The 12,286-nt window shown below is 44.8% G+C and overlaps 4 protein-coding genes across 4 annotated transcripts; 3 read left to right on the top strand and 1 right to left on the bottom strand.

Moving 5' to 3' along the window:
* Positions 1-301: 301 nt before the first annotated feature.
* BO70DRAFT_337771 (TFIIH/NER complex subunit SSL1) lies at positions 302-1,949 on the top strand (the record flags this gene model as incomplete). The annotated part of the gene is made up of 3 exons (XM_025541170.1): positions 302-658; positions 734-1,069; positions 1,139-1,949. Exons 1-3 carry the CDS (start codon positions 426-428, stop codon positions 1,947-1,949), a joined length of 1,380 nt encoding a protein of 459 aa, XP_025398564.1. The 5' UTR covers positions 302-425.
* Positions 1,950-2,850: 901 nt separating this feature from the next.
* On the top strand, positions 2,851-4,030 carry BO70DRAFT_362701 (DUF5572 domain-containing protein). Its single transcript, XM_025543380.1, has 3 exons — positions 2,851-3,215; positions 3,293-3,615; positions 3,669-4,030. Exons 1-3 carry the CDS (start codon positions 3,028-3,030, stop codon positions 3,680-3,682), a joined length of 525 nt encoding a protein of 174 aa, XP_025398563.1. The 5' UTR covers positions 2,851-3,027; the 3' UTR covers positions 3,683-4,030.
* A 5-nt stretch (positions 4,031-4,035) lies between these two features.
* BO70DRAFT_387722 (Pumilio-family RNA binding repeat-containing protein) lies at positions 4,036-7,251 on the bottom strand (the record flags this gene model as incomplete). Its single annotated transcript, XM_025545928.1, has 7 exons — positions 4,036-4,424; positions 4,483-4,573; positions 4,632-4,911; positions 5,067-5,693; positions 5,742-6,893; positions 6,946-7,056; positions 7,138-7,251. 7 exons carry the CDS (start codon positions 7,249-7,251, stop codon positions 4,208-4,210), a joined length of 2,592 nt encoding a protein of 863 aa, XP_025398562.1. The 3' UTR covers positions 4,036-4,207.
* A 2,553-nt stretch (positions 7,252-9,804) lies between these two features.
* BO70DRAFT_362699 (putative ER to Golgi transport protein (Sly41)) lies at positions 9,805-11,877 on the top strand. The gene is made up of 3 exons (XM_025543379.1): positions 9,805-9,932; positions 9,982-10,426; positions 10,483-11,877. The coding sequence occupies exons 2-3, from the start codon at positions 10,028-10,030 to the stop codon at positions 11,743-11,745; spliced, it is 1,662 nt and encodes a 553-aa protein (XP_025398561.1). The 5' UTR covers positions 9,805-9,932; positions 9,982-10,027; the 3' UTR covers positions 11,746-11,877.
* The last annotated feature ends 409 nt before the right edge of the window (positions 11,878-12,286 follow it).

Here is a 12,286-nt window from a genome sequence, read left to right as displayed (position 1 = left end):
TACATCTCATTGGAATAACATGGAGAAATAGGCGTAGAGGGCTGAAGTGAGAAAAAGGCCCAGGACTTCCGCAAATTCTCATCATAAAATTTCTGCGCAGAAAACCCAATTCTACGTATATCTATCCATATGTTAGGTGCAGGATATTACGTAGATAACTATGGTTGCTGGGACTCTCTGGTTCCCGGGAGGTCTGGGACCGTACTTCGGGGACGGGGCTCCGACGGAGCTCGGGCCTTCCTAGCGGAGTGTGGATCGCTGAATAGAGTACACTACGTAACTACTACTGCTACTTACAGTCCTCGTAAGGTACTAGATACTACTAGTCCTAGTACAGGCTACACAACTACACCTTTTCAATCGCTTGGCGACGCCCAAATTCCAAATCTCACACCCTTCTCCTCACATCGTTGCCCGGCGCAAGCATGGCCGATTCTGATGAAGAGTATGTAGGAGAAATCTCTGAGGATGAGGATAATAGCAACATCCCTCGAGGATCACGCGGAGGAGCTGCGCCTAGCTCCCGATCCAAGAGGAGAAAACACCGCGGAGGCGCAGAATGGGAAGTTTCGAGGACGTGGGAAACCTTGGTTGAAGGCGCCGACGGTACAATTAGCTCTACAGTTGAAGGACTTCTTGAGGCTGGAAAAAGGAAAAGGTGAGCTAGTCATAAGACCAGCTAGTATCAAGACAAATTTGTGAGTTTGGACTGACCTTGTATTCATTTCTACAGGCTTCTGAAAGACACGACGCCTTTGCAACGGGGTATAATCCGTCACCTCATTCTGGTTCTGGATCTATCGCAATCAATGACGGAGAAAGATCTCCGGCCGACGCGGTACCTGCTGGCCCTGCGCTATGCACAAGAGTTTGTGAGGGAGTTTTTCGAGCAAAATCCCATCTCTCAAATTGGCGTCCTTGGGTTGAGGGATGGTCTTGCAGTAAGAGTCAGTGACATGAGTGGAAACCCTACTGAGCATATCAGTGCAATTCAAGCTTTGCGAGACCAGGATCCAAAAGGTCTTCCCAGTTTGCAGAATGGCCTTGAAATGGCTCGTGGTGCTCTGTTGTATGTGTTACCCAGGAAATTCAAAAAAGAAAACGTGGCAAATGCAAAACTCTGACTGATGTGCAACAGCCATACTCCAAGCCATGGCACCCGGGAGATTTTTGTTATTTTTGGCTCTCTTCTTTCCTCTGACCCCGGTGATATCCACCAAACAACAACTACGCTAATCAACGATAAGATACGTGTTGGAATTGTGGGCCTTGCCGCTCAAGTAGCTATCTGTCGGGAACTTTGTGCCAAAACCAATGGTGGTGATGATAGCACATATGGCGTGGCACTTAATGAGCAGCATTTCCGAGAACTGGTGATGAGTGTAACAACACCTCCAGCTGCGTACTCCCAGAAGCATTCGGCAAGCTCTCTCTTAATGATGGGCTTCCCATCCCGCACTGTTGAAGCTTACCCTTCTTTTTGTGCATGTCACTCTAAACCTTCTCGTGGGGGCTATTTATGCTCACGGTGTAATAGCAAGGTTTGTGGTCTTCCTGCAGAGTGTCCTTCCTGCGGCCTTACTCTGATACTCTCAACACACCTGGCCCGGTCTTATCATCATTTATTTCCTCTAATGAACTGGGTGGAGGTCTCGTGGCAGCGCGCCTCATGCAGCTCTATTTGCTTTGCTTGTGGTATTCCTTTCCCTCCGGTACCTCCCAGAGAACAATGGCAGACTACAGAGGGGCAGGTAAAAAGCATGAGTATAAGCAGCCGCTATGAATGTACTGTGTGCAAAAATCACTTTTGCATTGATTGTGATCTCTTTGCTCATGAAGTTGTGCACAACTGTCCTGGCTGTCAGAGCAAGGTCACAATTCCGATTCCGGCGAAGCCCGAGCCTACTCAGATTCCAAAGGTTTTAGATAAGATGGATATCTCTGCATAATTCGGTACCTATGCAGTTGCCTTACATGGCCTTCTTCCTCCTAACTTGCAAAAAGATCTAGGTATTACCCTCGTAAACAGAGCACGCAGTCTGTATACAGCTTGCCGGATTTATATAACTACTGGATACATTACAGCTTCAGAAGACACGGAACAGATCTATCCAGTACGCAGTAGCTCAAGCCTCAATTAATCAGAATAAACTCTCCTTCCTTCCAGAGTTAAGCACTTAAAGCCTCAAGGGCCATAGCACAACAACTGAGGAATTAGCTTGTTGACTCTGCGGAGTAATTAGTACCGAAGACAACTTTCCTAATCATAGTATGGAAACTGCTAGTCCGCCCATATCAGGAGTTCAAGTCTTAAAGGACCATCAGGGGACTATAGAAGAGACCGCAGTTGATTGATTTATACACCATACGATACAAAAATGTTATACCAGCAGTAATTATTGCGGGCTGTACTCTCGACCATCTGACTACATCAAATTTGTTTGGGAAAGTTGGAAGATCCCATTAATTACCAAACAAGGCAGAAAAGGTGCACGGGGACTGACCCACCTTTCCCCGGTGGGAAATAGCTACCGGTTTTCGGGCTTGAAGTGGCAATGGAAGGTGGAAGGTGTCGCAGGATAACAAACACATATCTATAACTGTAGCTACACCTGTTTGAAATTGGATCATGTACTTTGTATAGTGAACACTACACAGTGCGGAGCATGTCTATTAGGTGGTGCACACATCTTGGTGCTAGAAGCTTTCACTGGACATAGTAAATGAGGGCTTTCAGGTCAAAATTTAGAGGGAGGTGGCAGGGTGCCCATTCATATTAATCACGTGCTTCTTTTGCTCCTACTCCGTAGTACGCGCTGTTCCAGGCAACGGAGTATCTTGAAAGAACCTCAATACTTGTAATATTTACTCTGTACAATCATGAGGTTTCAGATGATCAACCAAACAAACCGTGCGAAGTAGCCGCAATCGTTGTTCATTTTCAGAGACCCTGTTGATAACCCAAGACGGAGTATTTCCTGCGCCGACTCACCTTGTATTCGATTGCTCGCTCAAAAAGCGAAGGAAATGGCAGAACAGAAGCGATCGGAGGCCGAGCAGTTCGAGCGGTTGAGCTCATACCCTTTCTGTTCGGACCCTGAATTTGCAGTTGGGCTTTCAATCATACTAGGGCATCCAGAAATCCCTGCATCGGAAGCGGAAATGAATCGCAATGATGACCTTGTACTACAGGCTAAGTGCTTCTATTTCTCAAGGTATACTATCTATCATTCAAAATCCCGACCCCGTGGAGATACTGATCCATGTCGCCATTTCTTTCTCTGGGGACCAGGAAAAAGAATATCACGCCGCCACTCAATCTCGCAAACTACAAAGCTTGGTTGATATCTGTACCAACCGGGCATTCCCCTGTTCCATTTGCAGAACAATCCAACACCTCGACAACAATGTTTCCCCCCGAAAGTCACACGGAGTACATACCAAAATCCGGAGAGGAGCCTGATTATCCTTCTTCTTTCGCAAATATAGTCGAGCTCATCACGACCGGTCAACCGATTCCCGGAATTCAGCCAATACCAGATACGGTCTTGGCGGGCTATGACACGCCAAGTACGAAGTCAAATAGACGAAAACCGTGGGAAGCAAGTAGGGAAGGTACAGATTCCCGAAAGCAGAATACCAGGGACAGCTTTTAAACCTTCAAGTAGGATCGGCCCACTAAAGACCCTTAGGTCGACAGTCGAGACCGAGCACGATATCCTGCACTTTTAAGGGATAACATCCTTGAAACCAATGAATGGCAGGTACGATACTTCAATTCACAATTTAAGAATATCAACTCTCGCTCTCACTTTCGTAAACCAAGCTCCTGACCTGCATAACTCACACTTGATAATTTCTCGGTACCCTGATAAAATATTCAGCAACTTCATAAAAAATTATAGTTCCCGTCTCCTATCATTTCCCTCACGCCGAAATCCTTAAGTCCTTGGCCCTTTGTAGTCTGTGAAAGGGTTTCTTTTTTTTTAATTTCCTTTGTTGCAGGAAAAAAATGTTCTTTGAAGCGTGAAAGGGGTGCATTGTGCTCATGATATTACACAGAAGGGAGACTGGCATGATGTCAAAATTTGTCTCAAGGCTTTCATATGCTGCAAGTAAAGTTCACAACGCCTACCATATGAGTGGGTCTGATAATTCCTGTCAATAGCAAAGACAGCGACGGACGCAGGGTCTTCCATCTAAATCTTCAACGAAATGGTGGGTAGCTGGGATTCCACTGGTTCCCGCGGCTGAAACGCCCTCCGTTTTGTCCGGGTATCTGAAACCTGTCGTCGTTGAAGCTATTAAAGCGGCTGACTGGCATCCCAGCACCTGGTCCTGGGCGAGTTGCGTGAGAGGGGTTGCAGCAAAGCATAGCCACACGTGAGCCAAATTTGGAGCCTCTTAAAGAAACCATGTGTTTGCTTATAAGAGCCCGAATTAGGTTCATTCCTAATCTTACTATGGGGATGGGGTCCGCACCGAATATGGCTGGCAACCAGCTCACGTTGGTGAGGTGCAGCATTCATCAGGATCCACTGGATGAGGTAGTTACCATACTGATCACCAGCAACTACTTTATGTCAGAGATACACTTCCCTATATAATTAAAAGTGCATGGTCAAACTTACCATCAATCAAAGGCATCCTCGGTCGATCAGTTCGGCCTGTGCAGACTCGCGCAAGGTATCGATCCAAGAACTCCGATCCTCCTATCTTCAAACACTTCTCTACAATTTTTGAGGCAAACTGGTCCATACTATAATCAACTGACCAGACAATTATGTGTTCAATGGCACGACTTTTGTCCTGGGGGGCACCGTGCTCGCAGATATGCTGGATACACCAGTTTCCAAACTGCCCGTGTGCGAGCACGTCAATCTTGGCTAACACTTCTTCAATCGCCGGTCGCTAACATCTATATCAGCATTTTTCGTTGTAGGTCACATATATGTAGAAAAAAAAATCACTGGCACTCTATACATCTCAGCCTTTGGGTTAGGGGTGCGGCAAGTGGTTCGAGGGAACGGTGAATGCAATGCGATTCTAATAAAAAAAACTGTTACCTTCTCATCCTCAACGCAATTCTCGAAGATATTTTGAACAACCAAGCTTCCCGTTTCGCCCAAGGCAACTTCATGCCACATTCCGCGCAGTGCTTCGTTCACTTTTGCCATTATTTGCGGTGGCTCCCCACTCCAACGTAACTCGAAAAGTTTCTGCCAGACATGGCATGCATACCGGTGGATGACAGTTTCCGGGATCCTTCGAAGGAGCTCATGGACCATAATTGCCTTATGTTCTTCGGGAACACAGTCAAAGGCTTTTTGTATGACATGGCAGCCAAATGGATCCATACTAAGACTCAGAGTATTGCCCTTGATAGCATTGGCGATCGAAATCACCTGCTCAGGAGTTCCATGCTCAAAGCAGCGTTGCACAAGGAAATTGCCAAAACGATTAACCATCAGGGGATAGGCTTGATGTGATATAGCCTCTATGATGTCGAATTTCTGTTCAGGTGTTCCGACTTTAAGCTTCTGTTGCAAAAATATTGAAGCCTGTTGGTCATTGTTGCAAACGATTTTGTCAACTATATATTTCCAATCACAGGAAACATTTCTGTCGAGGAGTCGGCGATAGTTTATCGGCTCTAGAGGCGAAATGTAAGTGTGGTTGGAATTCCCCCCGGCCTGTTCTCGTAAGCTTGAGTTAAGTTAAAAATTGGAATTAGCACATACCGAAGATGTTTGCCACGGCACTGCATTGGCATTGGAGACGGTAAACTCAGTTGCCGTGGGCGAAAGAGGTGTTCCAATCGGCCGTTGGTGGTATGGAGGAATGGGATACAAGCCAACCTGCTGGTATGTACTATTTGATCTGTTTGCAGGGGATCTCGAGCCATGGGAGTCCGTAGACCCAGCGGTAAGCGGGCCCCAAGCTAAGCTCTGTGCTGAAAGACATGATCCATTACGGCTCATCTGGGTAACCGAACGACGTGGCCCAACCCCCGGTCCTTGGAAATACCGAGCCTGTTCTTCAGACAGCCCTGTGTCAATAGCATAAGTACCTTGGGAAGGGCCTGAAAATACTCGATGGGATCGGAAGACATCATGACCAGGTATGGTGGAATTCGCGCCCGTGTTGCCCCAGAACCTGTTTGAATCGTCGATAAACGAATTACTGCTGGGTAAAGATAATGGCTCGCAATAAGGTCTTTCAGAGGCTGGAGCATTCATGCTTGAGCCACTTAGTTGTTGCGTTGGGGGGATCCAGAAGCCCCGAGCCCTGTTATACGCTCCAGCAGAGAGTGCATCAGACATATCGGAGTGGGAATCATCTTGAGTATTCCATCCATCCTGAAACTGATTGAGAGCTAGGTTGGATTCATTGAGGACACTTTGTAAACTGCTTATGGTTTGTTCCGTGATTTCACGTCCATTGAAATCGGTCTCGGAGGGTGGGCCAAGTGCTTGATCTAGCGTATGTTTAATCACACGCGTTTGTGCAAGCTCCTGCTCTTGTAGGGCAATTTTAGAATTAGCAGCTAGCAGTTCTTGTTTCAATCGTTGCACTTCACACATATCGACCGTTGCAATATCTGTCTTGTCGACATCTGTCAGACAAGGGAGCTGGTGCGAGTCTCTAGCAGGCAGTATGCCTGAAGTTGTGTCCAACCCTCCATCATCACTTAGGAGCATCCTACCATTGACAGGAATGCGGTTTTGTTTAATGAGCAAGTCTTGCTGGTCGGATAATCTTAGGGCAACAGCTTGATCTGCGTGAAGCTTGCTGTCGGATGATTGGGGCTTGGGAGAGAGCTTTGCGAGAAGCTTCTCCATTTCAGAATGTCCAGTTAAAGCGTCAATATTTGAATGATCCAACTTCTGCTTCTAGGACTGTGAGAAGTCTATTGAAAACAATATTCCCTGGAAATGACCTGACCTTATTGGATGGGATATCATTATTGTCACCAACCGGAGCTTGATAACTTCCAACTTTGGACGATATTACAGGGTCCGAGGGATCATTCGACGTATCTATGTGCTTTGAACTCTGTTATATTATATGAAAGAGTCATTAGAACATCATATATCGAGTTAACTTAACAGTATTTGCATGGATTCGGACACTTACTGGCGCTTCACGTCCAGTATATACTGCATGTGTCATGGCACTCGGCTTACTGTTAAGAGGCTCGCCAGATTGGTTGCAGTTAAGCTTAGGAGACCCAGCTGAGAGCAAAGACATTTTAGTAGAGATTGTGGACGATTTGAAACCCTGCATTGAATGCTGCAATTTGGAAATGGCAGGGGGAAATCCAGGAGAACAACCGAAGGTTGAAATCGCGTCGGTCGAAAGCAAACAGACCGTACAAAATCCAAATCTTCCACATGTAATGGAAAACTGAAAATGGGGCAGATAGATAACAAATGATTGTACGTGGAGAGATACGCTTGATTAGCTGCGGAGCAATTTTAAGGTAGATGGTAGTATCTAAGAGCAAATGGTTCTTCGAGGACCTAAAATTTGGGTCGGGTTGCTAAGAAACTTGCCAGGGAAAGACAGGTTAAGGAAAGAGCAAATGGATATGTATGGGAGGATATATGGAAGGAACTGCAATAGAGACGGCATACGTCTGAGGGGGCAGTTCCAGGACAATGTCCCGTTCCCAGGAACTGTATAGCTGTTGACTCAGTTACTTCAGGCAATTTTAACATAGGGAGAGGTTTATCGGAGACGTACAGTCCATTCAGAATGCTTGATATTGGACTCGAACATGTAGTACTAGTAGCAACTATTGCACTTAAGAGTGGGTCTAACACCTCTATCATTCTTCTATCATGGAACATTTAATTCACGGTGAGAACCTTAAGCCAAGCAGTACCGGTCACCGAGTACAAGTATCGATCCCCTACCATTAAGCGGTCATTTCCAGCAGCAGCCCTTCAGTCAGTTGAGTGTCTTTAACAGCGGGTAGTTAGGTACTATTAGCAATTTACAGCCCTTAAAATGCAGCGAATAAAATCCGCCTTAATCTATTCATCCATACACTATTTTGAATCCACTACCAATATGATCTATTTTACACTATACTAGCTTACCTTCGTTTTTCACTCACATCTGCATTTAATAAATAATAATTGGATACAGTTATTTCTTAGATAGGTAGATATCTTACATGATTCTCTAATATACATTATCTTGCTATAGGCAAAGCAATTATGTAATTTCACTTTAAGTCAACTCCCAAGCCAACCATCTACATGGTTTCAAGCGATAACCTGCTTTTCTAGTGGGGTAGTGTTAGTATTTTACTAAAGCACCTACATACAGACAGCAGAAGTCAGAATTAACCCCCCCCCCCAAAACCCGGCGCGTAGTATAATATAATCCTACAACACCCCTGCCTCTTCAAGTAAGGACATAGAACTTCCACCACTTTTATGTGAATAAGAATATACAATTGCTTTTTAATATAAATCAACCCTATAAATACCTTACCAGCCTCTCTATAGACTATATCTGGGGAGGTAGTACATGAACACCCAGAATACTACATGCACACCTGTCACATAGCAACACCTTCCTATTTAGGAAGCTTATATATAAAAATATATTGAATTTGCCATGCAAAGATAGGTTCACTATAAATCGAATAGTTAATCACTTGCAGGCATATTAACTAGACACAGGCACTACTTAACTATGTGCAATACTCCTAATTAGGAAGGCAGAGTAGTAAAAAAGAGAGTATGTAGCAATACCGGTGTGCCTGTAGCATTTTAGGTGTGCCTGTAGCATCTCCCTGTATCTACTAGATGTAATATTTATTTCTTTAACAAAATGTCGATTGACTTTTTAAACCAATTCCAACTACCTTCAGTACCACAATTAACACAAATCATTTGAAGGATTCTTTTTTGGAGGGGGGGCCTTTAACTGCGAGAGCGAGACGTATGATGTATCTTCCTACTCATATAGGGTAGGTGGAGCAGTGGAAGATAAGTAAATTAGCCTGAAAATACAATTGCCATATTCCAGCTTCCATGGATAGAAGTCTGTAATTAGGTATTTGTCTAAGTACTTTAACCTTGTGATTTAATTATTGTGTGACAGTGGGAGCTACCATTGGATGTTAATCTCTTTTCCAGTAGTTACAGATATGCCAATGGGCCAATAGCTAAAATATTAATAATATATTTCAGAATAAGAAAACAAGATTATTAACATTTAGATTCGTTGCCCTACGAAGCTAAACTAAAGTGGTCATGAAGCTTGTTTTCTTGAAAGATCCCGATCTACGGGGTAGAGGTTGATGGGGCGATACATGCGATTTTGCCTTCCCGTCTTCGTGCCTGGTGGCCGTTCTTCTTCTACTCAAAGGTGGAATTACACTTATTGGCAGCTGATATGTCCCCCATGAAATATCTACTTTGTATTATTGTTGGATTTCACACCTCCATCCCAATCCCTCCCACTTGATGTTGATCCGCTAGACTACTTGAAAAAAAACAGGTGTCAGATGAACAAAGGAGCTTTCGAATATTGATGAATTGTGTCCAGAGCAGCTTTATAGTTATATTATTACAGTACTACTCCATAGTTCACGTAGAATGATAGTATCTTGTGTCGGAGGTTACTTATTACTTTCCCTCTTAAGTAAAGGGGGTTAATCTAGCGGCACCCCAGTGCCTGGAACCCCAGCCTTCCTGAGGTAACATCCCGCATCAGGATTCGTCATCCTTCAGAAGACCGCAAACGTATTACTCCGTCCCTAGACGCTCTCCTAAAAGGTACCTCCTCACTTAAGGTGTAATTGTTCCACCTGACTTATTGTACGAGCCAATGTCTTTTCCATAACTCTCTAACATACCGATAGAATAGGCTACCTTGATTGATTATTCACTATACAAGTGCCAGGTTTCATGGTAAAGTTATTGTCATGTTATCCTACCTAGAGCCAGCTAACAACGCCAGCCTTTTATCTAGGCCATTTTTGCTACCGCTGCCGAGGAACCGGGGAATGACCACGACTTTTGTGATTGGTACTGGACGACGTTCTTCTATACGGCTATCCGATTTGCAAGCACCAGCAGCTGCATCCATTTCACACCAAATGACCAGTCCGATAGACAAGTTTCCGCCGTTCCATGATGGATTATACGAGACAACAACGGAGTCAAGGGAAGAGCACCCAATTTCCTCGATCGGATATACACCAACCGATTACTGGGAGTCGCGGACCCCAGCTCAATTGCCCCGGGATTTGAAAAATGGCGGCGTGCCCCTGAATTCGAAAAGAGGGCCAAGGAAAAGTATCAGTGAGGCAATTAGCACAATCAGAACCCGCAACGCCAGTGTCAGTGCCAATGCTCAAGAATTAGCCGACGCTCTCAGAGCACCAGTATCATACAAGTTGATAGTAAGATCTTTGGTGTTTGGATTTTTTTTTTTAATTTGTTGCTTACCTGATTCTAGATTCTCTGTCTCGTCTGGTATATGACCTCCGCTCTCACAAATACTTCATCAAAGTCCATCTTGAATGCCTTGCCGAAGCCAATTACTCTCACGGTTGTACAATTTGCTTTCGTGGCACTCTGGTGCTTGGTCCTGTCCTATCTGTCGGCTACGCTACCATGGCTCAGAGAGAGCATACCGGCCCTCAAACATGGCATTCGTCCGCCATCCCGCGATGTTGTCAGGACCGCTTTACCTCTGGCAGTTTTTCAGCTAGCCGGCCATATACTAAGCTCTATGGCTACTTCACAAATACCTGTCTCACTTGTCCACACCATCAAGGGACTCTCGCCTCTTTTTACAGTCCTAGCTTACCGTGTGTTTTTTCGCATCCGATATGCTAAGGCGACTTACCTTTCTCTTGTCCCCTTGACCCTGGGCGTCATGCTTGCTTGCTCTACGGGGTTTTCAACAAACCTTTTCGGCATATTGTGTGCGTTAGTCGCTGCCATAGTCTTCGTCTCTCAGAACATCTTTTCAAAGAAGCTTTTTAATGAGGCGTCCCGTGCAGAATCAGATTCAGAACTCTCGGGCCGGCAAAAATTGGATAAGCTGAACTTGCTCTATTATTGCTCTGGGTTAGCCTTTATTCTCACATTGCCTATTTGGTTTGTATGTGAAGGGTATCCTCTAATCTCAGACCTTATGCAAGATGGCTCCATCTCATTGTCAGGGAATCAGGGCTCAATGGATCATGGTGCACTTTTTCTTGAGTTTGTATTCAATGGGATATCACATTTCGCACAAAATATACTGGCGTTTGTTCTACTATCCATGATTTCACCAGTCTCATATTCTGTTGCATCTCTAGTGAAGAGAGTTTTCGTTATTGTTGTTGCGATTATTTGGTTTGGAAGTTCAACAACACTTGTGCAAGGATTTGGGATTATACTTACCTGTATTGGGCTGTATCTCTATGATCGCAATAGCCATGATGACGTGGCAGACTTGAGAGCGAACGCTGATAATTTTCGTGCAAGGGAAACCATTCTGCCCCTGAGTACTCAGGCCACAGGCAAAACATGGAACTTGAATGGGTACGCCTCCTCAGCAAACAAATTTCCCCTCTATCACACCTTAGATGGTTCTTCCTTGCAAATGAAGGATCCCAAGAAAGATGATGGTGAACAGGGTCATGTGCGCCCAAGAGGCAGCAGTAACTCCAGGGTATGGCTGCCTCCTGGTACAAAGCAGGAGACTACCTGGCAACCAAATGACTCCTAGGTTTCCCTGTCCTTCTGCTGGCATTGTCATTTATTGATATTTTTGTTCTTGTTGCTACATCCACTTGCCAGGAGTCTAATTGTAACATATCAAGGCGATTAATTATCCCGGTACTTATCGCCGGTCTCATTTTCTTATACTTTCTTAAGTTGTACATAGTTCTACATATTACATTATACTTCATACCATACCGAGCACAAATTTCTATATAGAAATCTAACGTGGGAAGGTCAAACCGGGTTGAATAGCTGTCATTTTAGTACTTGTGGAGACAAGTGGCCATCCGAATCACATCTAGCCAAGCTTCTTGTTCCGTACAGACCCGACGATCATGTAACTAGGCTTCGCCTCCGAGGTGTTATCCTATACTTCTTGTACGTAGCCTAGCTAGCATCACCTCTCTACCAACCACCGTTCTTGATCCTCGTTCCTCCTCGGCTCCTAGTAGTCCACACGTCATCTATGAAAAGGATTCTCATCTCCCTCATACTCCTAGAACCTGGATACTATGTAGAAGACTTCGATGTAATCTTAATACCTG

Source organism: Aspergillus heteromorphus (genome assembly GCF_003184545.1).
Source record: "Aspergillus heteromorphus CBS 117.55 chromosome Unknown BO70scaffold_15, whole genome shotgun sequence".
Lineage (NCBI taxonomy): Eukaryota > Fungi > Ascomycota > Eurotiomycetes > Eurotiales > Aspergillaceae > Aspergillus > Aspergillus heteromorphus.
The sequence above is the reverse complement of the archived record's forward strand: the minus strand, read 5'-3'. Positions and strand labels throughout refer to the sequence as shown.

Coding starts and splice junctions, on each gene's coding strand:
- BO70DRAFT_362701 (XM_025543380.1), top strand. CDS start 3,028: ATGGCAGAACAGAAGCGATCGGAGGCCGAGCAGTTCGAGCGGTTGAGC. Junction 3,216..3,292: donor AAGTGCTTCTATTTCTCAAG/GTATACTATCTA, acceptor TCTGGGGACCAG/GAAAAAGAATATCACGCCGC.
- BO70DRAFT_362699 (XM_025543379.1), top strand. CDS start 10,028: ATGACCACGACTTTTGTGATTGGTACTGGACGACGTTCTTCTATACGG. Junction 10,427..10,482: donor CAGTATCATACAAGTTGATA/GTAAGATCTTTG, acceptor ACCTGATTCTAG/ATTCTCTGTCTCGTCTGGTA.